General features: G+C 39.7%; 1 protein-coding gene and 1 pseudogene across 1 annotated transcript in view; both read left to right on the plus strand.

Moving 5' to 3' along the window:
- Nucleotides 1-27,999, plus strand: part of Tafa4 (TAFA chemokine like family member 4) — a 191,178-nt gene that overhangs the window by 113,359 nt on the left and 49,820 nt on the right. Inside the window, exon 3 of the mRNA XM_012951341.2 lies at nt 19,006-19,161. Within this exon, the coding sequence (XP_012806795.2) occupies nt 19,006-19,161 (156 nt within the window). The remainder of the gene's footprint in view (nt 1-19,005; nt 19,162-27,999) is intronic.
- LOC123455314 lies at nt 25,021-27,999 on the plus strand (annotated as a pseudogene).

Raw genomic sequence — 27,999 nt, forward strand, 5'->3', positions numbered from 1 at the left:
TGATTTCTGTCAGGATTTAGAGGGGTCTACAATAGAAGCTTTGAGACCAGGGTGTGGATTAAATCAAGAATAGTTTATTATCCACTCTCAGCAGAGTGGTGCATATCTACTGTGGACATTTTGGAACAAACCACCACCAACTTGTCCTGGGCTATTATACCTTTTTTGCCTTTACCGTATTTAAATTCTGACTTCCTGCAAGTGTCCCACTTTACCCCCCTATTTGGGGATCAGTGCTAAAGCTGTTATATTTTTCAAAAGTAGAAACGTTTTACAAAGTCTTATTTTTGTAAGTTGGATTGAAAGTACACAAAAGCTGGGCAGAGATGTAGCTTGGTGATAGTGCCTCTGCCTAGCTTGAGTGAAGCCCCAGGTTCAATCAATAACACCAGAAAATTATGATGATAGCAACAACAGCTATGACAAACACAGGCAAATAAAGCAGAACAAACTATAATGAGCTAGCAATCCAAAAGCTATGTTATAATAGGTTTGGCATTTGAGTAGGATTCTGTTTGGAATTTTAAAAAATGAGTGTGATCCCCTGTCTAGTTAAGAATGCACACCAATCACAGGCTGTTTTCCCTGAGTTTTCTTGTTAGAAAGTTATGCCTGGCAAAATGGAAATGCCATCAATAGAGCTTTTATGTAGCAATTGTTTTCTTATACTAGTATAAGCCATGCATGAAAATGGGATTAAAAGAATTTAATCCTTCATTTATGCAGAATTTACTGGCTGCTTTCCATAGGGATATGTCCATGGATAATGGGGTTATGTTCCCCATACTCATGGAGTTTATAGCCTAAAAAGATGGCTAATAGGAAAATATTACTAATATCAATTAAATACTAATAGGACAATAATATGAGATTTCCACTTTTGACTTAGAGCATTTGACAATTGTTAGCCATTATTCTTGCAAGGAGTTGTGTGTACATGTTATGTGTGGATTCATAAGTGAATCTGAAAATGAAACGAATTAAGAGACGGTATGTTTTTTCCAACCTTAAAATGATGTTAATACTACAGGAAAATTTGTAGAAATAGAAAACTTACAGAAATTTACAAATAGTTATCAGTGTAGAGGAGACAATTTATGCATATGTATATATGGAGAGTTTCTGATGTGAGGATGGTTCAATTCTGTTCTTTTTTTTTTTTTTTGTTTTACAATGTTGCAAAAGAGATATATATTCAGGAGAAAGTATACTTTTCTTTGCTGGAGATATGTAGCATCTTAAAATGCTAGGCCTAAGCCAGGCGTGGTGGCGCACGCCTTTAATCCCCGCACTCGGGAGGCAGAGGTAGGAGGATCGCCATGAGTTCAAGGCCACCCTGAGGCTACAGAGTTAATTCCAGGTGAGCCTGGACCAGAGTGAGACCCTACCTCGAAAAACCAAAAAAAAAAAAATAAATAAAAAAATAATAATAATAAAAAATGCTAGGCCGCAGGAACAAGATGCAGCTTATTGCCAGTGTCACAAATGGACAAGCATCTGTGGTATGTGTTCACATGCAAGGATGTACTGCATATGGGTATGTGTATATGATTGTGAGTGTATAATAATGACTTAGCTAACATGTTACAGTTTTGGAAACAACTGGCTGAGCAAGATTTTAACATGAAACTAAATTTATAAAAATCACATAGCAATGCAGTCAACTGCTTAACCTTTCCATAGCCTCCCTTGCGCCATTCTCCAGCTGCACCTACTGTTTTCCTGTTTTTTTTTTTTTTCCCGAGGTAGGGTCTCCCTCTAGTCTAGGCTGACCTGGAGTTCACTATGTAGTCTCACGGTGGCCTCGAACTCATGGTGATCCTCCTGCTTCTGCCTCCCCAATGCTGGGATTAAAGGTGTGAGCCACCACACCCTACTTGTTGGAATTTTATAATAACAGTATTAATAATCAATATACATATATTGTAATTGACATATCAATTTTATGTCTTGTATATTAGATTCCTATTACTATATTATGTTTTCTTTCTTAATTTTTCCTAAATAAAAGTTTTTATCTTATGTACGTTATCAGGTTTTCTTTTCTTTTAAAGATATTTTTTGTTTTGGCATCCTCTTCTAATTTGACTAGTTGCAAAACTGACCCTAGAGCTTTGTTTCATCATTCTTCTAGGAGCATATTTTCTAGCAACTTCCCAAGGAGTTGTATTCATGAAAGTAAGTTTTTTTTTACATGTGTGCAGTATATGTGATGTAGGCTGTGTGTATACATGTGCACATGTGTGGACTTAGATGGAATCTCATGTGTGTTCTTGCAGAGGCCAGAGAAGAATATCATGTCTTGCTGTCTATCATTCACCAGCCTGTTTTTCCTTGAGATGGAGTCTCTTACTGATTACAGAGCTTGCCAACTTTCACAAACCCCAGCAATTCTGTGGTCTCTGCTCCCAACAGAACTGGGTTTACACATGTGCCAGCTGTTTACATGGGTGCTGGGGAGTTAGACTTGGGTTGTCTCAGTCTCTCTAAGGCTTGTATAGGAAGCATACTTAAGTGCTGAGCCCTCTCTCCAGCCCTGAAATTAGTAGCTTTTAAGTTTTAAAACTATTTTATTTTTATTTATTTATTAGAGAGGGGGTGGGGAAGAGGCAGTAGAGATAAAGAGAGAATGGTATGCAAGGGCATCCAGCCACTGCAAATAAACTCCAGATGCGTGGGCCACCTTATGCATCTGGCTTATGTGGGGAATTGAAGCTGGGTCCTTTGGCTTTGCAGATAGGTGCCTTGATCACTAAGCCATCTCTCCAGCCCTGAAATTAATAGTTTTGATATAGGATATGTACTGTTTTTTTCTTGGACTTTGACAGTTTTGTTAGATGCAGAAATCTTTTCTGGAATTTTTGATACTAGTCTTTAGCATACAGTATTATGCTATTAATAAGTGTAACAGAAATATATTTTTTATTTTCCTGCATGATAATATTTCTTGTTCTGGCTTTTCAAAGCTCTCATACTTTGGTTTTCTAACTGTAGCTATTGTTGTTATCCCTGTATTATGAATTGCCTAGATGCAGCCCTGTCCCTCATTGCATATCTCTGAATACTGACTGAATTTAAGGCTTTTTGATCTGGGGCATTTATTATTTCTTTAGTGGTATTTTTCATGATGCCTTTTATAGTTGTTTGTGTTTAAAATAGGAGATTGAGCCATCTGGATTGTTCCTCTTTTCATTTTGCTTTCTTAATTTCCATCTCATCTTTTTTTTTTTTTTTTGAGAAATTTTCTTTAGGAAAATTTATTCAGGTATGAAAATTCATAGCAATACTGTTATATTGTCCAATTGAGTTTTCATCCGAGGACTTCTTAGTTTCTTACATACCTTTTTCTGGAAAATATAGCAGAAAGGTTAATAGCATATTTTAAGAGACAGCATTATTTGGATTTGATATGTGGGGTTTTGCTTTTTTTTTGAGTACTTGATGGATGGCTTTGTGAAACTTTTCCTTATTTATGTTCCTTACACATTATCATAGTTCTGATAAAACTATATATGCTTCTGTGTATATATATAAACTAATTCTTTTTCATGTTATCTATATTTATAATGAGGAAAACATGTAAACAAAATAGCTGACACATGATTTAGTGTTAATCATTATCTTCCACTTCATTTTATTCATTATGAGAACAGTGCTCCATATTAAGGACTCCTCATGAGCATTCTGGGGATCAGAAGTTTTTAAGGTTTGGAATATTTTTGTTTTGATTCTGGAATATGTACACAGACTTCAAAGGGTGAACATCACTCTAATCCAGAAATGTAAAGCCTGAAATGCTCCAAAAATATGAAACATTTTCCATATCAAGTTGGTGTTCAAAATGCTTTGCAAATAAAATTAAAATTTATTTGACTGAAAGCGGGGAGGGGCGTGAGAGAGGAGGAGAGAATGAATGGGCATGCTAGGGCCTCCAGCCACTGCAAACAAACTCTAATTGTATGCATCATCTTGTGCATCTGGCTTACATGGGTTCTCAAGAATCAAATTTGGGTCCTTTGGCTTAGCAGCCAAGCACCTTAACCATTAAGCCATTCCTCCAGCCCTGTCTTTGGAGTTTTATTTATTTATTTATTTGAGAGTGACTGACAGAGAGAGAAAGAGGTAGATAGATAGAGAATGGGCATGCCAGGGCCTCTAGTTACTGCAAAGGAACTCCAGATGCATGTGCCCCTTGTGCATCTGGCTAACGTGGGTCCTGGGGAATCAAACCTCGAACCAGGGTCCTTAGGCCTGACAGGCAAGCGCTTAACTGCTAAGCCATCTCTCCAGCCCTCTTTGGAGTTTTTGATTCCAGATGCTCACACGTCCTTTCTTATTCCTCATATCACAGGTTCATTGACTGTTCCTCTGTCCTCTAGCCTTATTCTGTTTGTTTCCTTTTTATTTGGGAGATTTTATCCAAATGTGTTAGCTCTGTATGAAAGTGTGTAATCTCCACATGTGAACAGAACTTGGTGACCAGTGTGAGGAGATAGAAAGACTGGGGAAATCCTGGGTTCATGGGAAAGAAAAAGATTCTTCACCCAGGAGTCTTCTGAAAAAAACTCCAGCATAATTAACAGTTGCTGTGAATATTGCTGACATAGAAAGAAAACACACACACACACACACACACACACACACATACACACACACACACACACACACACACACACACACACACACACACACAGTTAGAAATAGCATTGAGGGGCTGGAGAAATGACTTAGCAGTTAAAGCACTTGCCTGCAAAACCAAAGGACCTAGGTTTGATTTCCCAAGACCCACATGAGCCAGGTGCATAAGGTGGGGTGCATGCATGTGGAGTTTGTTTGCAATAGCTGAAGGCCCTAACATGCACATTCTCTATCTGCTTCTTTCTCTCAAATAAATAGAGTAAGATAAAATATTTTTCATAAATAGCACTGGACCAGGCTTACTACTCTTGTGTAGGGCCTCATTCCAGCCATTTTCTGGGAATTCTAAACAAAACTGTTGACATTGCAATAAAGATATCCTACTTCTTCCTATTTTCTGGCGATGTAGTGATCTTATCGGTTGTGATCTTGTTAAGTGCACCTTAGGAACTACCTTATGATCTCAGTTAGATTTTTAATTTTAATTTTAATTTATTTTCAAGAAGAGGAGAGAGAGAGAAGAGAGATAGAGAGAGAATGGGCATACCAGGGCCTGCAGCCACTGCAAATGAACTCCAGATACACGTACCCCTTGTGCATCTGGCTTACGTGGGTCCTGGGGAATCGAACCTGGGTTCTTTGGCTTTGCAGGCAAACACCTTAACCACTAAGCCATCTCTCTAGCCCCTCAGGTTTAAAAAATTTTTTTTTGTTTATTTTTATTTATTTATTTGAGAGTGACAGACAGAGAAAGAGGCAGAGGGAGAGAGAGAATGGGCGCACCAGGGCTTTCAGCCAGTGCAGACAAATTCCAGATGTGTGCTCCCCCTTGTGCATCTGGCTAATGTGGGTCCTGGGGAACAGAGCCTCAAACCAGGGTCCTTAGGCTTCACAGGCAAGCGCTTAACCGCTAAGCCATCTCTCCAGCCCTAGTTTTTTTTTTTTTAACAACTGTTTAAAGATAGTAGCTTCAAACCCCACCAAAATCCTACACTTCATTATTATAAAGACAAAAACAAAAGACCAAAAAGTATAAAAAGTTATAGTAAAGAATGTATCTGGGGCTGGAGAGATGGCTTAGCAGTTGAGCGCTTGCCTGTAAAGCCTAAGGACCCCGGTTCGAGGCTCGGTTCCCAGGTCCCATGTTAGCCAGATGCACAAGGGGGCGCACGCGTCTGGAGTTCGTTTGCAGAGGCTGGAAGCCCTGGCGCGCCCATTCTCTCTCTCTCCCTCTATCTGTCTTTCTCTCTGTGTCTGTCGCTCTCAAATAAATAAATAAAAAATTAAAAAAAAAAGAAAGTATCTGTACAAAAACTGTAACTCCGATTCATAGTGGTTAGCCTTGAAATTATTTTCTGCAAGGAAACATGAACCATGAATTCTGGGTTTGCCTGAGTCACAGTCCTTAGAAGATCAGGGGAACTACTTTGGCTGCTGATGGTGACTGTGGGAGCTGTTCCTCTGTCCTCCTTGCTGTTGACAAATAGACTAGCTTCCATGCTTTAGCCCCTTGTCTTGATGTTAAGGTACTTAGAGGTGAAGCATTCTCTTCTCCCTAATGTCTAGTTCTGTCTGCCTTGAGCAATCACTATCATCCACCAGCATCTGTCTTCCAAGAAAACTATTGTGTTCCTCACCTGCAAGTGTTACTTCTGTGCTTTGCTGTAGTGACCTTGGATTTGTTATCATCCTGTACGATAGTTTTAGTGGAGTCTTATAAAAGAGAAATAGAAAAAAAATCAGCATAGATGGTTGTTATGGTATCATCTTTAACTGGAGTTGAAAAATGAAATGTAGAAATTTGGGCCTGCCAAATTTCTCTGAGGTGCTGTGCCAGGTAATACTCTTAACATTTCAGTTCTGGACTTAGATTCTTAATCACATATGTAATATGGTACCAAAATAACAGTTGCAAAAGAGGGTTTAAAAGGCACCTAAATATTGTTTAGGCTGTATAAAATATTATGTAATTCATTGCCAGAGTCTATTTTACTTACAAGTAAAATAGGACAAAATTTCCTAAGGGGAAATGTTAAAAATACAAACCTGCTTTTTTTTCTTCTTCTTCCTTTTTTGGTTTTTCGAGGAAGAATCTTGCTCTACTTTAGGCTGACCTGGAATTCACTACATAGTCTCAGGGTGGCCTTTAACTCATAGCCATCCTCCTACCTCTGCCTCCCTAGTGCTGGGATTAGAGGCATGCGCCACCATCCCTAGCCCCAAACCTGCTTTTTATATTTTAAATGTACATATGTGAATGCACCAGCAGTTTCTATATTACAAGTACAGAGATTTATTTATTTTTGTCCACTGAGATGGACTATGCTTACAAATTTAATAGAAAAACAAATAAGAAATATGTCCAATGATGTGTGAAATATTGAAATCACAAATGCACTTATTGAAGAGGATTGACAAAGACATCAGCCAGTCCTTTTACTAATTTATTAACTAACTCTGTGTTTTACTTTATTCTACATTTAATGTAGATAGTTTTACCATTGTATCTTTTAAAGCAAACATGAGCCACTTCACTTTTGTTTCCTTTACCTTTTGATAAACCTTGCAGCTGTAGGAAAGAGGAGGTCACCAAGGCTCTGATGGCAAGTGTTCCAGGAGGAGAGGAAGTCATTTCTCTGTGTTTCAGAAATCTCCACGGGTAGAACTCCCTACTCCTTAACTCTCTTCTACGTCTTTTCAGAGACAAGGTATTTAGTATGATGAGGAGCCTCTTCTGATTTTCTTTCTGCAGTGGCACAACTGAGCATGAGACCTTTCAACTGCCTGGCAGTGGTCAAACCAAAAATCAAAGGGTATGAAACACCTAGTGTAGCAAGGGTGGGAACCCTAACTCGGCTCCCTGGACATATGTAAATTTCTCTCTTCCCTTAGAGAGTTGAGGGTTTAAGGAGACACTGGACGAAACTTGTTGGGAAAATAAAGAGGGTCCTGTGCCAGGTCAGAAAACAGCATTCATTCATTACCCTAGTTTTCAAAAACATCGAGTATCAATCGGGCGAGAGGGCTATTGTCATGTTTTTTTTTTTTTTTTCCCCCCAGCTTTGGCACCTAGAATGCAATTACTATTTACTTATTCTGTCAATTTTAAAAAAATGGTAGACATAGATGGCATTATGTTAAGAAAGATAAAGGCTATCTGTTCTCTCTTACATGGAAATTGAATATATAAAACTGAATGTTAAATAGTGATTACTAGAGGTTGGAGGCATAGATGTGACTGATGCAGGCTTTGAACATGTGCTAAAATATCACAGTGACCCCCATTGCTATTTATACATGTTAATGAAAATATTATAATACATGACTATGGCTGTAACTAGTGGGAAAGCATGTACTTAACATGCACAAGGCACTCAGCTCAGTCTCAAGTACCAAAACAATGAAGAAAATAAAATGTTTTAGAGTAAATAGTTTTCATTATACCAATGTTAGTACTACTAACATTAGAATAACATTAGTTGCTACTACCAGGCACCATTTTCAGCCTCGTACCTGTGTTACCATTTATTACCACATGAACCCTGAAAGGCTACTATTTTGTGGACATGGGAACTAAAGCAAAGAAAGAGAAGTTATTTGTTGCAAATATCTCTGAAACAGAGATGGCAAAGTAGCTATTTAAATAGAGCCTGGAGATTCTGGGGAGTTTGCCTTAATAATACTTTCCAGTTATCCCTATCATGTTAATTCCCCTCCCCTACTCCAATTGTTGTAAAGTTTTCAAATCTAAAGCAGGGTTGAAATAAAATTATAATGAACACCTTTCTATTACTAGATTTACAGCCTTTTAACATCCTAACTTAGGAGAACCATTAATTCAATATATGTTGTTGGGCCTTGAAAGGCCTGGACGCGAGGCCTAGTGGAACTTCCTGAGCCTAGCTAAAGTTTGGCGATCTGCCTCTGGCCAGCTATGATTCAGCAAGACGCCTGATGGCCTCTGGCCTGTTACTTCCACATAGGAGTTGGAATTCCCACCCGCACGCACGCTTAGAACCAATCATTTCAAAAGTCGCGGTATACTATTGGCCCTTACCTCTCCCCCCATTCTAGAATCCCCACCCTCGTTCTCAACGCTATATAGGCAACCGCCTATAACAATAAAGTGAGTTCCTGCTTCGACAAGACTCCCGGCTTGGTGCTGTGTTCCTGGCCGTTGACACTCATCCTCCTCCTCAACCCCTTGGGAGGAACCAGCAGGCCTGGTCCTTCCTCAGCACTACCTGCCGGGGGAGCCTGGCAATATGTCTGCCTGTCACCCTGTTTTTTTTTTTTTTCTGCATTGTTTGAAAGGTATTGACAAATCACATACATTTCCCAAGAGCAAGACCATTCTCTAAAACAATCTGGATCTGTAATGATCTATATTAATATAAACTCAGAGGCGGAAGTAGTGAAATTATAAACAATTGAGGACAAAAGTCTTGTAATTGACATTTTACTGTATGCCGAAATGAACTTAAAGAGCCAATTTACCACACATATGCACAAATAGATTTTTCAGAAGCTAGAATTATTGTAAAAGGTCTCTTTTGCCCAAATATATTTCCAGTGTGATGCCTTTTAACATGAAGTATTTTACCTCTTTCTAAGCCTGTGAAGTTATAATTACTAAGTAACAGGTAGCTGGGGGCACCATAAGAAAAATCATAGATTGGATGACATAAAGAACAGAAATTTACTTTATCATACAGTTTCTAGAGGCCATAATAATAAGTGTTCTTATTATCATGCTATTATTTTAAATTTATTTTAATTTAATTTTTAATAAGTAGTCTTATTATCACTGCTATTATTTTTAATGCTATATGATTTTGGACTCATAGAAATTCAGTTTCTAGTAAGGGCTCTAGTCACAGCTGATAGTGGCCATTTTTCTGTTGAATGCTCTGTGTCACTTTTTACTTTGTGTGAGCATAGTACTCTCCAGTGTCTCGCTCTTCTTCCTCTTCCCCCTCTTAAATAGCAAACAAAGTAATACCTTCTGTCTTAGCATTTTTTTCACTTAAATTTTTTTTGTTGGTTTTCCTTCCTTTCTTCTCCCCTTCGCTCTCCTGTACCCCCTTGTGCCCTTCCACCCCGGTAGGCTTGTTTCTGTTTTCAGTTCACACATGTTTTATTGCCTACTTCCTCTTTCTTAACACTTTTTACCCTTTTGTGGTCGCCTTTCTGTTTCATAATGTAAATGTAAACTCATATACATAAAAGAGAACATATAATATTTGTCTTTCTTGGTCTGGGTCACCTTTCTTTTTTAATATTTTATTTATTTATTTATTTTTTAATTTTTATTTATTTATTTGAGAGCGACAGACACAGAGAGAAAGACAGATAGAGGGAGAGAGAGAGAATGGGCGCGCCAGGGCTTCCAGCCTCTGCAAACGAACTCCAGACGCGTGCGCCCCCTTGTGCATCTGGCTAACATGGGACCTGGGGAACCGAGCCTCGAACCGGGGTCCTTAGGCTTCACAGGCAAGCGCTTAACTGCTAAGCCATCTCTCCAGCCCTAATATTTTATTTTTAAAAATATTTTATTATTTATTTGACAAAGAGAGGAAGGGAGGGAGAGAGAGAGAAAGAGAAAGGGAGGGAAGGGAGGAGGGAGAGAATGGACAGGCTAGGGCCTCCAGCCACTGCAAAATATCTTCAGATGTGTGGGCCCCCTTGTGCATCTGGCTAACATGGGTCCTGAGGAATCGCACCTGGGAGCTTTGGCTTTGCAGGCAAACACCTTAACTGCTAAGCAATCCCTCCAGCTGTCACCTTTCTTAATTTAATAGTTCCTAGATCTATTTTTTTTTCCTACAAGTTTTATAATTTTATTTTTCTCTGTAGCTAGTACAGCAATAACATGAATGTGATAGTCTCTTTGTGGTAGGATATGGAGTTCTTTGGGTTTACATTCAAGATTCTTAAGCGGGTTCATACGGTAGTTCTATTTTTATTATTTTGATAATATTCTGTACTGATTTCCCTCGTTGGCAGGTAGCCCCACCAACATTAACTATAGGTGGCCCCGTATCCTCACCAACATTTGTTGTTGTCATTAGTTTTCTTGGTGATAGCCATCTTATTGGGATGAGTTGGAATCCTAAAGTAGTTTTAATTTGCACTTTCCTCATGACTAAGGGTGTTGAACACTTTAAAAAATATCTAGTGGCTGTTTTTTTTTGTGAATTATTTGTTCATCAGCCCATTTATTGGTTGGGATTTTCTAGGCTTTAATTTTTCAAAATCCACCCTTCCTTCATTGCGCCCACATTGACCCAAGTTACCATCTCCTGTCCCTTCTGCAGCTCAACCTTCTCTCCCTACTTCCATCTTTGCTCTTTCATTTGTTGTGATCAAAGCTGTCCATTTAAATGTATGTATGTCATAGTAGGTCATTCTGAGCACAAAATACGAAGTGGCTCTTCATTCCCTCTTTGAGGAAATGCCTATGTTCTACAGTGACAGGTTTCTTGTCATCTCCCATTCTTTTCTCATTATCTTCCTGTCACCATCTAATGATGGTCCCTTCTCTAACACAGTTGTTGTTACAAGGGTCTTAACACTCAAATTTTAGCTAGTGAGGTTTTCTCTATTTTAAATCAGCTCTCTTCTGCTTTGTATTTCTTTCATCACCAAAATGTGAAAGATACACAAAGAAGATGACTTTTTTGTCACCTTCATTCAGTGTTATATTTTCATGTACCTGGCATAACAAGAAATTGTAAAACAAATATGAAGTCAAAGCAAATATAATTTTGTCGACATATATAGTAATTAAAGTACCTCACAATATGCATTAAATAACTTAATTTAAACTCCATATATAGAGAACATGAATTGAGAAGCTTAACCAAATTACCTATGGAAGCTGGCATTGTATAACTTAGTTTTTCTGATTCTATAAGTCCATCATTCTTTCCTTTGCAACTATAAAAAGAAAAGCCTCATTCTACCCAGGAGATTTGCAGGGTATTTCCATTTGGTATTGCTGCTTGAAGAGCCCAGACATTTCCTCAACAGCTAGCAGAGAATCTGGCATGAGGGAGAGACTCTATAAGTCCAATTGATGGCTACTAGAATCTTAGCATCTATAGTATGACATTTCTCTCCTTAAATAAAAGCCATTTGGGGTGGGGTTCAGGGAAACTAGTTGAGAATCAGGGAACCACAGCTAGGAAAATTGGGCATGACTGGCACAGGCAGTGGCAATCCACAGTACCCTCTTCTGCTTTCTTGTCATGTAATCTTCCACTTAGTCATTTTTCCTCCTCTGTTCTGCTCCCACGGAGAGAAAGGCTGAGAATGCCACAGAGAAAACCACACTCAAATCAAATCAATACCTTCTGAGAAGATCACTGGAGGGTGAGACTTCTCTTTTCTAGTACTGGGCAGCCAGAAGAAGGGGAAAATTGATTTTAACAATAGGAAAAGTATGTGAGAGAAATAATAGCATGACGAAAGTCATCCTAATCTGATGCCTTCTGTCTCTGTACTGGTTTGTAAGTGGTTTCAACAGAAGTACTTCTGTTTCAGATTCAGTTTGTATTTTATACATTTCACAATTGAAGGACCCTGCTTGACTGGGAAAGATGGGTATTTCTTTTCTGCTGTTTGAAATTTTTCTTAAAGGTATATTTAATAAGGAAAACCTCTGATGTAGTTTGGCTATTTACTCTTCAGATAAAGTTAATCTATCCTCTATAGAAATCCTGAAGCAAACCGGGCGTGGTGGTGCATGCCTTTAATGCCAGCACTTGGAAGGCAGAGGTAGGAGGATCACTGAGAGTTCGAGGCCACCCTGAGACTGCATAGTTAAGTTCAGGTTAGCCTGGACCAGAGTGAGCCTGGACAAAAAAAAAAAAAAAAAAAAAAAAATCCTGAAGCAATAATTTTTTTATTACATGAGTTTTTATAATGCCTTTAATAGTGTCTACATTAACATTGAAGTAAGTGGATAAGTGGAGAAAGGGGCTTCTTATATTTTACAGTCTTGTCAATATTTTAAGTCATTCATTTTGAAAAGAAAATATGCAATCCATGAATGCAATTTCAGGGGTATGGAAAGAAAAAGAGTTTTAAGTTTCCTCACTTTAAGAATATGTTTTATAGAGCATGAAGTCTTATAGTCCTATAGCAGCACACTGTATGTTCTACCTAAGTATGAGTAAAATGAATAAATACCCACCCAACTTCCACGCATAACAAACACAGGAAGAGAAACAATCTAGCAACAGATGTTGCTACCCCAAAACTTTAAATTCCTTTTGAGAAGTTTTGTTGACAACTTCTCACATTTTACATAGGCTTCATGTTTTGTGCTTAATGTTTGCTGTTTTCAGATAGACTCCATCAAAATATTCCTTTTCTATTTAAGGGGAAATACTGCTCTTTGCTGAAAGTGAGATAGTTTTGGGAAATATTAAATACTTGCTTGTGAGTGCCTGTTTTTTGTGTCAGAGGATTGCAAAGGAATAAAGCCATCCTTCTTTTGAGGTGACAGTCCAGTGTCTTCAGAACTCAAATTTCTAGAAACAGTGTCTATGCAGACTCAAATACCATCATCAAGGAGAAAAAGCAGTGAGAATCTGACATCTGTTGTATGAACTGGCTGAGGTGCAGAGACCCTCAGAGTTAAACAAGAAAGAACCTTTCTCCCATTCTTTGTGTGTGGTGTGAATGTCACCTCTTTATAATTTGTATTTATGTGACATTGGACAAATTAATTTTTTGTATATTTTGCTAAGTAGAGCTGGAATAAACATAGTGCCTATCTTATAGCATTTTCATTTGATCAAACAATCTATGATGTTGTCCGTTGTAAAATACAGCACTATTGTGAATACTCCTAAGAATTTAAAGCGATGATGATTATTAGTGTAAGATATTACCTGTACTACTTTCTCTTGGGTAAGAAGATGAAATGATATGTACTTGAATGAATAAAGTACCATAGGTAGTTTTGTATAAATAACTACAACCCTGAACAAAGGATCATGATTATTCAGGGTAGACTATAACAGTTCCAAGTTTGAATAGAAAATGATCTTTTTGCATGTGTGAGTGGCTATTTAAGTAGCAACAGGACACCAAACAAACATATGAATGTCCAAATCAGTTGCTGACTAGTTTGAGAAGGTGCTGGAGTATATTTCTTTCATTTTCTCAATGAAGCTTAGAGTTGCTTTCATGGAGGGCTCTCTAGGATCATTTAATACTCTATTAAGACAGCTGTTTTGCTTGAATGTTTATGTCTTCACATAAAGTATGTATTGCACCCCTAATCTTGAGTGTGATTGTAGCTGGAGATAGGGACTATGAGGGGGTGTTACTGGTTAAAATTAGGTAAAAAGGGAGAGTCCTAATGTGATGGGTTGGCACCCTTAAAAAAGGAGCAATAGTCTACCAGGATTCTACCATCTTCTTTATGAGAGGACATAGCAAGGAGGTGGTTGTCTGTAGGAAGTAAATCACCCCATATCCTTAGTTTGGACTTCTAGCTTTCAGAATTGAGAGGAAATAACAATGTCTTATTTATGATACCCAGTTTATGGTGTTCTATGATGAAAGCCTGAGATGGTAACCCCTGGGGGCGGCTAGTGAGAGATAACTGTAGGAATTCATGCTGATCCCTGCAAAGAACTAATCATTAGCTATCAGGGAATAAGTTACCTCAATGTACTTATTTGCAGTTGGAAACCTCAGACTCTTATCTTCTCACCAACCCTTTCCACCTTCAGTTTTTTGCTTACTTTGTCAAATCTTATGCTACTTTATTTATATTACTTTTTATTTATTTTGACAATTATACAGAAGTACTTGGAGGAGATCAAAACTCTTCCTATGAAATTTAATTAGATTTAATCACTTCTTTATATTTATACTTACCTTTAAAATTTGTTTGTGGGCACATGTATATGCAATGGTACATGTGCACATGTTTGTATATGGAGGCCAAGGATCAATATTAGATGTCTTCCCTATGGGTTACCACATTATTCTTTGAGTCAGGGTCTCTTGCTTACTTTAGAGCTCACTGATTCAAATAGCTAGTAAATCCCAGCGATTCCCCTCCATCTCTGCAGCGCTGGGCTCTTAGGCACATCCAGCATGTTACACAGGCACTGGGGGTCAAGTTCATGCTCGTGTGGCGAGCTTTCCCCGCTGAACCATCGCCCCGGCATTTATTTATAGTTATGCTTGCTTTCTTTGTGTGTGTGTGCATGGGAAAAGAGGTTGATGTTAGGCACATTCCTTGATTGCTCTCTACCTTATTTATTAAGACAGAGTTTCTTACTTAAAACCAGAGTTCATCAGCTATTCTAGCTAGCCAGTTTGCCCCTGGGATCCCCAGTCTCCACCTTCCAAGTGCTAGGGTTATAGGCAGACTGCCATGCTCCCCCAGCGTGTCTGTGGGTGTTAGGGATACAGACTCCAGCCTTCACACTTGCACAACAAATGCCTTATCAGTTGAACCATCTTCTTATCACCACTCCCCCACATTCATCCTTTCTTTACCTAGTAGAGTGATAACTTTCTCCCTGATAGTCTGATTTTTATTGACATTTGTTTTGCCTACAGTGTTTTACAAGTGAAACTGTCTCATTTGTTCTTTGCTTCTTTCAGTATTTAAGATAATTGTGACAAAATTCATAATAGAAGGACTTTTTGTTGGGATGTTTGTGGATACAAAGTTTGCATTGTGGAATACCCTCAGAATAGTTTTATTTTGAAGCACATGTACCAGTAGAAATCTTGCCAAACATTAACCAGCAGGAGTCCTTGGGGAAGCCTGTTTGAGAGAAGATGTGTTGCTTGCAACTTAATTTATATGTAAGTGGATGTATATAAAATCTGAAATCCTGAGCTTGCTTGAAGGCACTTGAGAAGGTGATCCTTCGTTAGTAATCTTGAAATTTTGCATCTACAACCATGTTTACATTGTTTTTATTTATTTATTTTTAACCTTTAGTTTTGTGTGGTAGCCTTTGCCACACAGAGGAACCCTGTCCTGTGTGTGTGTGTGTGTGTGTGGTGGGGGTGGCCTCTAAAATACCTTTGCTTACAAGCTCATATACTTGACTGTTAGTAGAGAATTCAGTTGCTTAGGCCATAGTTAGCCCAGCATGAGGGATGTGATCACTAGGGAATGCAAGCCTCTGAACCTTGCGTGTATCATAGTACCACTTCTGCTTAATGGTACTGGTAATATGGACAAGTCTTGGATCATCGAGAGGGGACTGCACAAAGTTATAGCTACTAGGAGGTGGGACTTTGGGGATTATCAAAATGTCAGCTGCCCCTGTTAACATGTTGATATAAGTCTGGTCAGACATATCCTCCCTTTATAACAGTAACATTTTGAGCAATTCTGCCCTATAAGGTAGAAGTAGTCTCTCAGCTAGAGAAATAACAGTGGTGCTCTTCACTGTTAAACTGAATTTTCAGTAGGTTCTGCACACTCCTGATCATCTTTCATGAATTTCTCTGTGCATTGAGTTAGTTCAGGCCAGTTTCTGTTGTCTTACCATAAGAATCTTAACTGCAAAGATGGACGGCAGTGGAAATGAAAAACACATACACTACTGAAAATACATTCTGGTTGTCTGTGGACTATGAAAATCAGGATTGTCATTACTGGCAGTGGGAGCTACTTGTAGAAGAACCATGGCATTTAGAATTAGATTACATCTGTCTAGACTTGTGGTACAAATGTATGTGCATGCCTACATGTATGTGTATGCATGTACACACACACACACACACACACACACACTTACTAGGCTTATTCAATTACAGGGAACCAGAATCACTCCAGAGTAGCAATGACTAGCCTAGGTACTGAGTTGTGTTATGTCTGGAACTCATTAAAAGTAGTCAAGGCTGCTTGTAGAAATTAGAAGAACTGGTCAAGTAAGAATACCTCAGAAATCGTGGTCTTAAACATAGTAACTTCTCGAAGCATAACAGAGCTCTGTCAGCTTGATTCAGCAGTCAAGTGTGAAGGTTGTCTTCCTGTGCAGATCTGGAATAATCTGCTTTAGAGTCAGAAAATTAATAATTGATTCTGGTAGAACTTACTAATGGATACTAAAACTACTTAATAGGAGGTTGATGAATAAAATGTACATAATTTCAATGGATCTTTTCTTCAAAACATATACTGACTATATGAGAGACATAAAGCATTTCTAATAAAGAAGTACCATGTGATAAGGCTAGCACCATAAAAATGGGCAAAAAGGATATCATGTGTCTCCTGATAAGATGTATAAACAACACAGGACTACTTGTTGGTTTCTCTGCTAATAATGAATGACTTGTCAATGGGAAGCCTCACACAAAACCAAATTGAGGGATGTTCTATAAAATAACATGCATTCTTTAAAAATGTCAAGGCCAAGAAAGAAAATGGTGGAGGATAGATTCTGGTAATGAAATGTGACAACTGACAGCACTACATGCTTCTTTTTAAATTTTTCTTAAAAATTAAATTAAGTTAATTTATTTGTTTGACAGAAAGAGGGAGAGAGAGAGAGAATGGGTGCACCAGGGCTTCCAGCCATTGCAAATGAACTCCAGATTCATGCGCTACCTTGTGCATCTGGCTAATGTGGGTCCTGGGGAATTGAACCTGGGTTCTTTGGCTTTGCAGGGAAACACCTTAACTGTTAAGCCATCCCTCCAGCCCCTTTTTCAATTGTTAATATATTTTATTTATTTATTTGAGAGAGAAAGGAGGAGAGAGAGAGTGAGAGAGAGAGAGAGTGAAGGAAAATGAATGGGCATGTCAGGGCCTTCAGCCACTGCCTCTGGCTTACATGGATCCTTGGGAGTGGAACCAGGGTCCTTTGGCTTTGCAGGCGAGCACCTTAACCATGAAGCCATCTTCTCTAGCCCAGTACATGCTTCTTGTTTAGAGCCAAGTAGAGGGAAACATAGTAGTATTGGGACAATTGGCAAGATTTGGATAGAAGTTATAAATTATATAATAGCATTGTGTCATGTAAAATTTGAGTCTCTAATAAGTGTATAAGAGAATGTTTGCTTATAGAAAAGATGCACTGAAATATTTGGGGTAAATATGTATCAATTTTACAATTCTCAATGGCTGAATAAAAGAATGGGCGAGAGACATTTGAATGAAATGGCAAATAGGACAAGTGTTCACAATGCAAGTCTGGGTGTGAGAGTTGTTAACCTTCTGCTGGTGACGTAACAATGGTTATAAAGCCTCTGAGGGGACGATGTTTGCCTGGGCGTGGCTGGAGTATAAGTAGGGTCTTAGGACCTACTTAGAAATTAAAATCCAACAGGACTGCGTTCCTTTATGGAGATTCTGATGGACAAATCACCTTCAAATCCATGCATTATTTGTTGAATTTATGAGCTTGTGGCTGTAGGATGGTAGCTTCCATTTCATTAATGCGGATACCTCTAACTTGAAGCCAACAATGGTCATGGGCTTGCCTCATGTTGTCAACCTGTCTGTTTTTAAGGCCTCATGTGATTACAGTGTCTCTACCTGGATAATTCAGGATATCCTCCTCTTAAAATTAGTAATTTCCGGGCTGGAGAGATGGCTTAGCGGTTAAGCGCTTGCCTGTGAAGCCTAAGGACCCTGGTTCGAGGCTCGGTTCCCCAGGTCCCACGTTAGCCAGATGCACAAGGGGGCACATGTGTCTGGAGTTCGTTTGCAGAGGCTGGAAGCCCTGGCGCGCCCATTCTCTCTCTCCCTCTATCTGTCTTTCTCTCTGTGTCTGTCGCTCTCAAATAAATAAATAAATAATTTAAAAAAATAGTATTTTCCATGTCTGTCTGTATGCATGTTCAAGTGTGGGTGCATGTGTATTCATGTAGAGCCCAGAGTACAATCTTAGGTGCTATTGCTAACCTCTATTGGGACATGGTCTCTCACTGACTTGGAGCTTACCAATTAGGTTACCGTGGCTCACCAGTGAGCCTTAGGGATCTTTCTGTCTCTGCAACCCCAGTGCTGGGATTATAGGTATGCCACAATGCCTGGCAATTTTACATGGGCACAAGGGATTAATTTCAAACCCTCATGCTTGCAAGGAAAGCATTTTACCTACCAATCTACCTCCCCAACCCCCAATCTTAATTACATCTGTGAACTCCTGCCATTTCATTTAATGTTACATCACCATGAGCATCTTGGAGCCAAACTCCTACCTATCACAAGGCCACAGGAGTTTGCTGTGCACTTCCCACTAACTATGTAAATTTGAGGCTAGATGAGAATGAAATGTTCCATATAGCACTGTGCATCATCCCTATTACTGATGACTTTGTTCCATTTTAACAGCATGGCCTCTGTTTTCTCTCATTATTTTCCAGGCCACCACCAAATCAAGCAAGGCACCTGTGAGGTTGTTGCTGTGCACCGCTGCTGCAATAAGAACCGCATAGAGGAACGTTCCCAAACTGTCAAGTGCTCCTGTTTCCCAGGACAGGTGGCGGGCACAACTCGAGCTCAGCCCTCTTGTGTTGAAGGTAAGACATTTCTGATTAATTTTTCTAGTACTTCAAAAGAGCTGAAAAATTAATGTGTAGAAATCTAGGTTGCTTTGAGATGAGTACCACTTTCAAAAATCTACAAGTCCAAAAATCTCTTGATGAATAAGCTGTCTTTGATAATATCTCACATGAAGAACTAATGGGAGTTTCATTATGGGATACATGCAAATATTTGCTTCGAAGCTGCTTGCTTACCTGTCCCCAAATCTTACTCACACAAAGCAGTTTTTACCCCATAAGCTCTCTTCTCCCCTCCAATCCTTTGTATATACCTATCCTCAATTTTCTTAGGGGTTCTATCATCCTATAATGGATACCAAAATATTTCTGCATGCTCTGGTCCCTTATATAAAAGTGACACAAAATTTTTGTGTATGACATATTCACATCCTCTTGTATATTTTAAAACATCTAATGCCTCTTATAATACCTAATACAATGTAAATGATATGTAAGTAGTTGTGGAACTATATTATTTAGGGAATAATGACAAAGTTGTGCATATTCAGCATAAACACTTCTTTTCAAAAAGAAAATTTATTTAGTGGGGTTGGAAAGTTGGCTTAGCAATTAAAGGCTCTTGTTTGCAAATACTGCTAGCCAACATTCTATTCCCAAACAACTCACATAAACTTGATGCAAAAAGTGGCACAAGTGACTGGTGTTCTTTTGCAGAGAGGCCAGAGATCTTGACATGCCTACAAACACACATGCACAGTCATGCAAATAAGTAAATAAATTAAAAAAAAAAAGTTTACTGAGTACACAATAAGAGGGTCACAGGTTGGGAAGGAATTAGTACCACTTACAGCATAGGGAAATGGGCTTCAGAAATGACCTTTTCCAATTAGGTTGAGTTTCTTTGTGTAAAAGTTCCTGAATGTAATTCAGGCCATGTGAAGGAGTAAAGTCTTAATTGACTGGTGCACAGTTCTGAGAAGTTAGCATAACCCACTGTGCATGTAATTTCCAATTGTGCATCTATGCTATGTAAATCAAGGTTATGCAAATAAGGACAGTTCTGGTCTAAGTGTTAGGGTGGTCACAGGGTGTTGGGCTAAAGCTCCATGGTGCCAGGTTGTAGCATTCCTCAGTGAGTAGTTTGAAATTCTACTTTCAAGCTGGCAATGGGGTCCTACTCCATTTTTTTTTTAAATTATGTACACAGTGTGTATACAGCCATATTGGTACCATCATTAATCTCCTCCCTGTCCTTCCCCCTCCACAGGGACCCTCCTTGTTGGGGAATGTGGGTTGGGCATTGTGGAGGTAGCCATTAGTTATGGGTAAAAGGCAATACCTCTTTGCATAATTATCCAACATGTGGCTGTAACATTCTTTCCACCTCCTCTTCTGCAAATTTCTCTGAGCCATGTTGGATTGGTTTTAGGTCTACTTCAGTGATGAGGTCTTGGGAACCTCTGTGTCTCTGGATATCTGGTTTGGTGGGAGTTGAGTGTTCTTGGTGTTTATCTCCTTCATCCTTGTGCTGGTAACATGTTCACCAGGAAAGCAGCACTCTTGCTCATTTCCCTAGTTACTCTTGGTTTCAGCCCTGGTGAAGTGCAATGGGCTGATTTTCTACTCAGAATCTGCATCCATCTGAAAAAGAGAATCAGATTCTACAATGGAGAGTGAAGTCAGCACCAGATAAATGAGATAACCATTATTATTTTAGAGAGAATTTAATAGGTGTAGGCCCTCTTGTAGCCCATGATCGGTGGGAGCTTGATAATGGATAGTGGGCCCTTTTTTGAATATGGTTCTGACTTGTTTCCCAGCTCCAGCTCTGGGTTCCATTCCACTGAGCAGATCAGTTAGCCAAATCAAGAGCAGTTGGTTACCCACCATGGCTATGTGCCACTATTGCACTGGTGTGAACATTACATCAGGTTGTTTGCTGCTGAGTAGGTTAGACCACTAGTTGCTTGGACAGATGTCAGTCATTTTCCCCCAGTTGCTCATGCAGCACCTTCTGGCACTAGACAAACTAACTGTCTGGGGACTGACTCTCTTCCAGATTCCAGCCAGTTTGCTCCATGTTCCATACCAACAGAATATGGTTTCATCAGCAGAATGGTCTTACCACTAACCTTTGGTGGGTCATCAAGTCTTCTGATAGGACTCTGTCTTCTTTTGGGAAAGCTTGTAGGTCTCTCGTATCAACAGCTCATTGTGGATGTTAACCACATGCTGGTACTGGGAGTTACAAGGAAATGAAGGAAGAAAAAGATAGGTAATATAAAAGAGATAGGGAGGGGAGAGGGAGAGAGAGAGGGAGAGAGATTGACAGACAGGAGAAGATTAAGGTTAGTCTTCATCATACCCTTTCCAGGGCCCTGTGATTCATGTGTTCCCTCTAAGGGTCTGATGAAGGTTCAACCATTTAGTCTGTCTTTTAGGATGTAGAATTTTATGGCACTATTGCCATTTGTGTCCAGTTTTGTCCACCCCCAGCCCCCCTCTTGCCCCACCCTCCCTATTGTCCAGTCATTGAGATGGTTATTAGGTATGTCAGCATCTTGGGCAGATTCAGGTTAGGAGGCACAGATGAGTGAGTCCATGCAATGATTATCTTTCTATGATTATGTTCATTGAGAATGATCTGTTCCAAGTTCAACCATTTTTCTTCAAATTTCATTGTGTCATTTTTCCTTACTGCTGTATAGAATTCCACCATGTAGATATCCCACATCTTTTGTTATCCATTCATCTAATGATGTACATATGGGTTGGTTCTAGCTCTAAGCTATTATGAATTGAGCAATTATAAACATGGTTGAGCAAATCTCTCTGAACTGAGGTGTGGAACTATTAGGGTAAATGCCCAGTGTGGGTCCCTGGTTCCTCAGGGTCCCATTGTGCACTGGCTCCCTGGAGGCATCCAGGCAACTGTGGAGCAGGGTCTTGGGTGGCCTTGAGTGTGGCAGGTAAAACACCTAGTAGGCACTGTCGGAGAGCAGCTTGTTTATTTGTGAAAGAGCAGGAAGAGGTATGGGTCATAAGGGGGTTGGTCAGTACAAAGGTCCTGATGATGCCTAATAAGCCTGGGTGAGCAGGAAAGTGTAACAAGGTCTAACTAGTGGTGGGAAAATGTATAGGGAATGGGTCAGAGGGGTATTGGCTGTGCAAAGGCTGATGGCTTATACCTCATTAACATATAGGGATGTGCTGGACAAGCGTCAAGGTGTCACAAGGTTCTGGGGAAAGTGGAACCTGTCTATCAGGAAGTCCAGGTGTCCTGGATTGGGGGAGGGAGTGGCCTCAATTCTACCGGCCTTGAACCTGAGGTTATTGAGGTCCAGGCTCACTACATCCTTGGAGAGGGAATTGTCTCACTCCTGCAGCCTCGGGACCTGAAGTTGTTGGGGTCTAGGCCAGCTGCAACCTCCTGTGACCTGCAGCCTGTAGCCATGCCTGGAAGCTCAGACTCCCTTTAAACCTCAGTGGCCTGGGGCCCTTAGCCATGCCTGGCAGCTCAAACCCACTTTAAACCCCAGTGGCCCAGGACCCTTACCTGTTCCTGACAGCCTGTAAGGGAATAACTGGGTCTGTTGGTAAGTCTATAGTCAAACTTTTTAGGAGTCTCCATATTGCTTTCCATAGTGGTTGTACCATCTTACATTCCCACCAACAGTGAATGTGGGTTCCTATTTTTTCACATACTTGCCAGCATTTTTTTTTTTTTTAATGTTTGCTATCCTTACTGGGGTAAGGTAGAATCTCATAGTTGTTTTAATTTGCATTTCCCTGATGATTATGGATGGTGAACATTTTCTTAACTGTGTGTTTGCCATTCATATTTCTTTCTCTGAGAACTCCGTGTCTAGTTCTTTGACTTTTTTTTTTGGTTCATTTTTATTTATTTAAGAGTGACAGAGAGAGAAAGACAGGCAGACACACACACACACACACACACACACACACACACACACACACACACACACACACACAGGGGGAGAGAGAGAGAATGGGGTTCCAGGGCCTCCAGCCATTGAAAACAAACACCAGACATGTGTGTCCCCTTGTGCATCTGGCTAACGTGGGTCCTGGGGAATCGAGATTCAAACTGGGGTCCTTAGGCTTCACAGGCAAGCACTTAACTGCTAAGCCATCTCTCCAGCCCAGGTTGTTTGTCTTTTTACTGTTTAAGTTTTTGAGTTCTTTGTAGATTCTAGAAATTAGGCCTCTGTCAGTTGTACAGCCAGCAAAGATTTTTTCCCATTCTGTGGGTCATCTGTTGGCTCTGCTTATTGTATGTTTGTCTCTGAAGAAACTTTTCAGATTCATGAGTTCCCAACGGCTGAGTGATTATTCAAGTTCATGAGCTACTGGAGTTTTGTTCAGGAAGTCTTTTTCCCATCTCTATATCATGGAAAGTCCCTCCCATTTTTTCTTCCAGTAGTAGCCAAGTTTCTGGTCTTATATTGAGGTCTTTGATACATTTGGACTTGGTTTTTGTGCGTGGTGAGATGTGTGGATTGAGTTTAATTTTCCTGCACATGGTTATCTAGTTTGTCCAGCACCATTTGTTGAAGATACTCTTTTTTCCAGCCTACATTGTTAGGACCTTTGTCAAATATCAAGTACCTGTAGTTACTTGACCCAAAGCCTGGGTCCTTGGTGCTGATCCATTGGTCTATACTACTGTTTTTATGCCAGTACCATGCTGTTTTCATTATTATGGCTTTGTAATATAGCTTTAGATCAGGTAAGGTGATGCCTCCAGGGGTTTTTATTTTGCTGAGGATATGCTTGGATATCTGAGGCTTTCTGCCATTCTATATGAATTTTGAGATCTTTTCTATCTTTGGGAAGAACAATGTTGGGATTTTTTATTGGTACTGAATTGAATCTCTATATTGCCATTTTCACAATATTAATTCTGCCTATCCAGGAGCATGGGAGGTCTTTACATGTTCTCAAGTCCTCCTCAATTTCTTTGAGTGTTTTTATGTTTTCATTGCAGAGGTCTTTCACATCCTTGGTTAATGTTATTCCAAGGTATTTTATTTATTTTTTGTTGCTATTGAAAATTGGATGATGTCACTTACTTCTTTCTCAGTATCTTTGTCTTTTTCATATAGAAAGGCTACTGAGTTTTGTGCATTGGTTTTTGTATCCTGCTACTTTACTGAAGTATTTAATCACCTTTAAGAGTTTTGAGATGGAGGTCCTAGGGTCTCTTATGTATAGAATCATGTTGTCTGCAAATAGGGCTACCTTAACTTCTTCCTTTCCAATTTGTATCCCTTTTACTTCTTTTTCCTGTCTTATTAGCTAGGACTTCCAGTACTAGGTTGAAGAGCAGAGGTGAGAGTGGACACCCCTGTCTTGTTCCTGATCGTAATGGGATTCCTTTGGTCTCTCCCACTACATATTATTTGGGCTTTAGGAGCTTTATATATAGCCTTTATTATGTTGAGATAAACTGGCCTGCCTATTCTCTCCAATGTTTTGATCATGAAGTGATGTTATATTTTGTCAAGGGCCTTTTCTACATCTATGGAAATGATCATGTGGCTTTTGTGTTTAAGCTTATTTATATGGTGTATTTCATTGACAGATTTCCATGTTGAACTACCCATGTTCCTGGGATGGAGCCTACTTGATCAAATTGGATAATGCTTTTGATATGTTGTTGAATTTGTTTTGTGAGGATTTTGTTCAGGATCTTTGTGTCTAAGTTCATCAGGGAAATAGGCCAGCAGTTTTCTTTCCTTGTGTCATCTGTGACTCATTTTGGTATTGGGTGATAGGAGCTTCATAGGAGAGTTTAGGAGCTTTCCCTGATCTCCTCTTGTGTGGCACAGTTTCAAAACAATTGGTTTCAGAGCCTTGGAGCGGAGATCCCTAGCGGCTGTTTTCGCTGTGAGCGGAGTCAGACGCGATCCCGGAAGATGGAGGGGCCTTTGTCCGTGTTCGGGGACCGCAGCACTGGGGAGGCGATCCGCTCCCAGAACGTTATGGCTGCAGCTTCTATTGCCCATATTGTCAAAAGTTCCCTTGGACCAGTTGGCTTGGATAAAATGCTGGCAGATGATATTGGTGTTGTGACGATCACTAATGATGGTGCGACCATCCTGCAGTTACTGGAGGTTGAACATCCTTCAGCTAAAGTTCTTTGTGAGCTGGCTGACCTGCAAGACAAGGAAGTTGGAGATGGAACTACCTCGGTGGTGCTACCATAACTGGGTTTATGTGGTGATGGAATTGAACTCCTGGCTTAGTGCATGCTAGACAGGTACTCTACTAAGAGAGCCACATCTCTAGCTCCATTTTATCATTTTTCTTCTTTAAAAATTGTTTATTTTTCATTGGAGAAGAGACAGCCTCTTCAGCAAATGGTGTTTTGAAAACTGGATATATATCTGCAGAAGGATGAAAATAGATTCTTCTCTCTCGCCATGCACAAGAATTAAGTCCAAATGGATTAAAGACCTTAGCATCAGACCTGAAACTCTGAAACTGCTAGAGGAAAAAGTAGGGGAAACCCTTCAACATATTGGTCTTGGCAAAGACTTTCTGAATACAACCCCAATTGCTCAGGCAATAAAAACACAGATTAATCACTGGGACCTCATGAAATTATAAAGATTTTGCACTGCAAAGGACACAGTGAAAAAAGCAAAGAGGCAACCTACAGAATGGGAAAAAATCTTCGCCAGCTATATATCTGATAGAGGATTAATATCTAGGATATACAAAGAACTCAAAAAGTTAAATAATAAGGAATCAAACAAGCCAATCAAAAAATGGGCTATGGAGCTAAATAGAGAGTTCTCAAAGGAAGAAATACAAATGGCATATAAGCATCTAAAAAAATGTTCTACGTCACTAGTCATCAGGGAAATGCAGATTAAAACTACATTGAGATTCCATCTCACTCCTGTCAGATTGGCCACCATCATGAAAACAAATGATCATAAATGTTGGTGGGGATGTGGAAAAAAAGGAACCCTTCTACACTGCTGGTGGGAATGCAATCTGGTCCAGCCATTGTGGAAAACAGTGTGGATGTTCCTAAAACAGCTAAAGATTGATCTACCATATGACCCAGCTATAGCACTCCTAGGCATATATCCAAAGGACTCATCTCATTTCCTTAGAAGTACGTGTTCAACCATGTTTATTGCTGCTCAATATATAATAGCTGGGAAATGGAACCAGCCTAGATGTCCCTCAACAGATGAGTGGATAATGAAGATGTGGCACATTTATATAATGGAGTTCTACTCAGCGGTAAAGAAAAATGAAGTTATGAAATTTGCAGAAAAATGGATGGACCTGGAAAGTATTATACTAAGTGAGGTTATTATTGCAGCAGAATTTCTAAAAAAAATTCAGATGAATTAGTCAAACAGAAAATTCATCCCACATCAGTTATTAGTGGCTATCGACTTGCTTGCAAGGAAGCAGTGCACTATATCAGTGAAAATCTAATTATTAACACAGATGAACTTGGAAGAGATTGCCTGATTAATGCTGCTAAGACATCCATGTCTTCCAAAATTATTGGAGTAAATGGTGATTTCTTCCCCAACATGGTAGTGGATGCTGTATTTGCTGTTAAAAACAGACACAAGAGGCCAGCCTCGATATCCAGTCAACTCGGTTAATGTTCTGAAAGCCCATGGGAGAAGTCAGATGGAAAGCATGCTGATCAATGGCTATGCACTCAACTGTGTGGTGGGATCTCAGGGTATGCCCAAGAGAATAGTTAATGCAAAAATTGCTTGTCTTGACTTCAGTCTGCAGAAAACAAAGATGAAGCTTGGTGTACAGGTTATTATTACAGATCCTGAGAAATTGGACCAAATTAGACAGAGAGAATCAGATATCACCAAGGAGAGAATTCAGAAGATCCTGGCAACTGGTGCCAACGTAATTCTCACCACTGGTGGGAATGACGATATGTGTCTGAAGTATTTTGTGGAGGCTGGTGCTATGGCAGTTAGAAGAGTCTTGAAGAAGGACCTTAAATGCATTGCCAAGGCTTCTGGAGCAACTATACTGTCAACCCTGGCCAACTTGGAAGGTGAAGAAACTTTTGAAGTTACAATGTTGGGACAAGCAGAAGAGGTGGTACAGGAGAGAATCTGTGATGACGAACTGATCTTAATCAAAAATACAAAGGCCCGTACTTTGGTATCAATTATCTTACGTGGGGCAAACGACTTCATGTGTGATGAGATGGAGCGCTCTTTACACGCCGCTCTTTGTGTGGTGAAGAGAGTTCTGGAGTCAAAATCTGTGGTCCCAGGTGGGGGTGCTGTAGAAGCAGCCCTTTCCATATACCTGGAAAACTACGCAACCAGCATGGTAAGAGGAGCTTGCTTTCGAGTGGACGGGAGGTGAGCTTGGCTTGTGTTCGTGTTCCTTGTCTGAGACCTTGCTGTTTCTCCCCAGGGGTCTCGAGAGCAGTTTACTATTGCAGAGTTTGCAAGGTCTCTTCTTGTTATTCCTAACACGCTGGCAGTGAATGCTGCCCAAGATGCCATGGATCTTGTTGCTAAATTACGAGCTTTTCATAACGAGGCTCAAGTTAACCCAGAACACAAAAATCTGAAATGGATCGGTCTTGATTTGGTCAATGGGAAGCCACGGGACAACAAGCAAGCTGGGGTGTTTGAACCCACCGTAGTCAAAGTGAAGAGTTTGAAATTTGCAACAGAAGCTGCCATTACCATTCTTCAGATTGATGATCTTATAAAGTTACACCCAGAAAGTAAAGCCGATAAACATGGAAGTTACGAAAATGCTGTTCACTCTGGAGCCCTTGATGACTGATTTCCCTTTTTATTTATGACAGTA

This window comes from Jaculus jaculus, chromosome 16 (genome assembly GCF_020740685.1).
Source record: "Jaculus jaculus isolate mJacJac1 chromosome 16, mJacJac1.mat.Y.cur, whole genome shotgun sequence".
NCBI lineage: Eukaryota > Metazoa > Chordata > Mammalia > Rodentia > Dipodidae > Jaculus > Jaculus jaculus.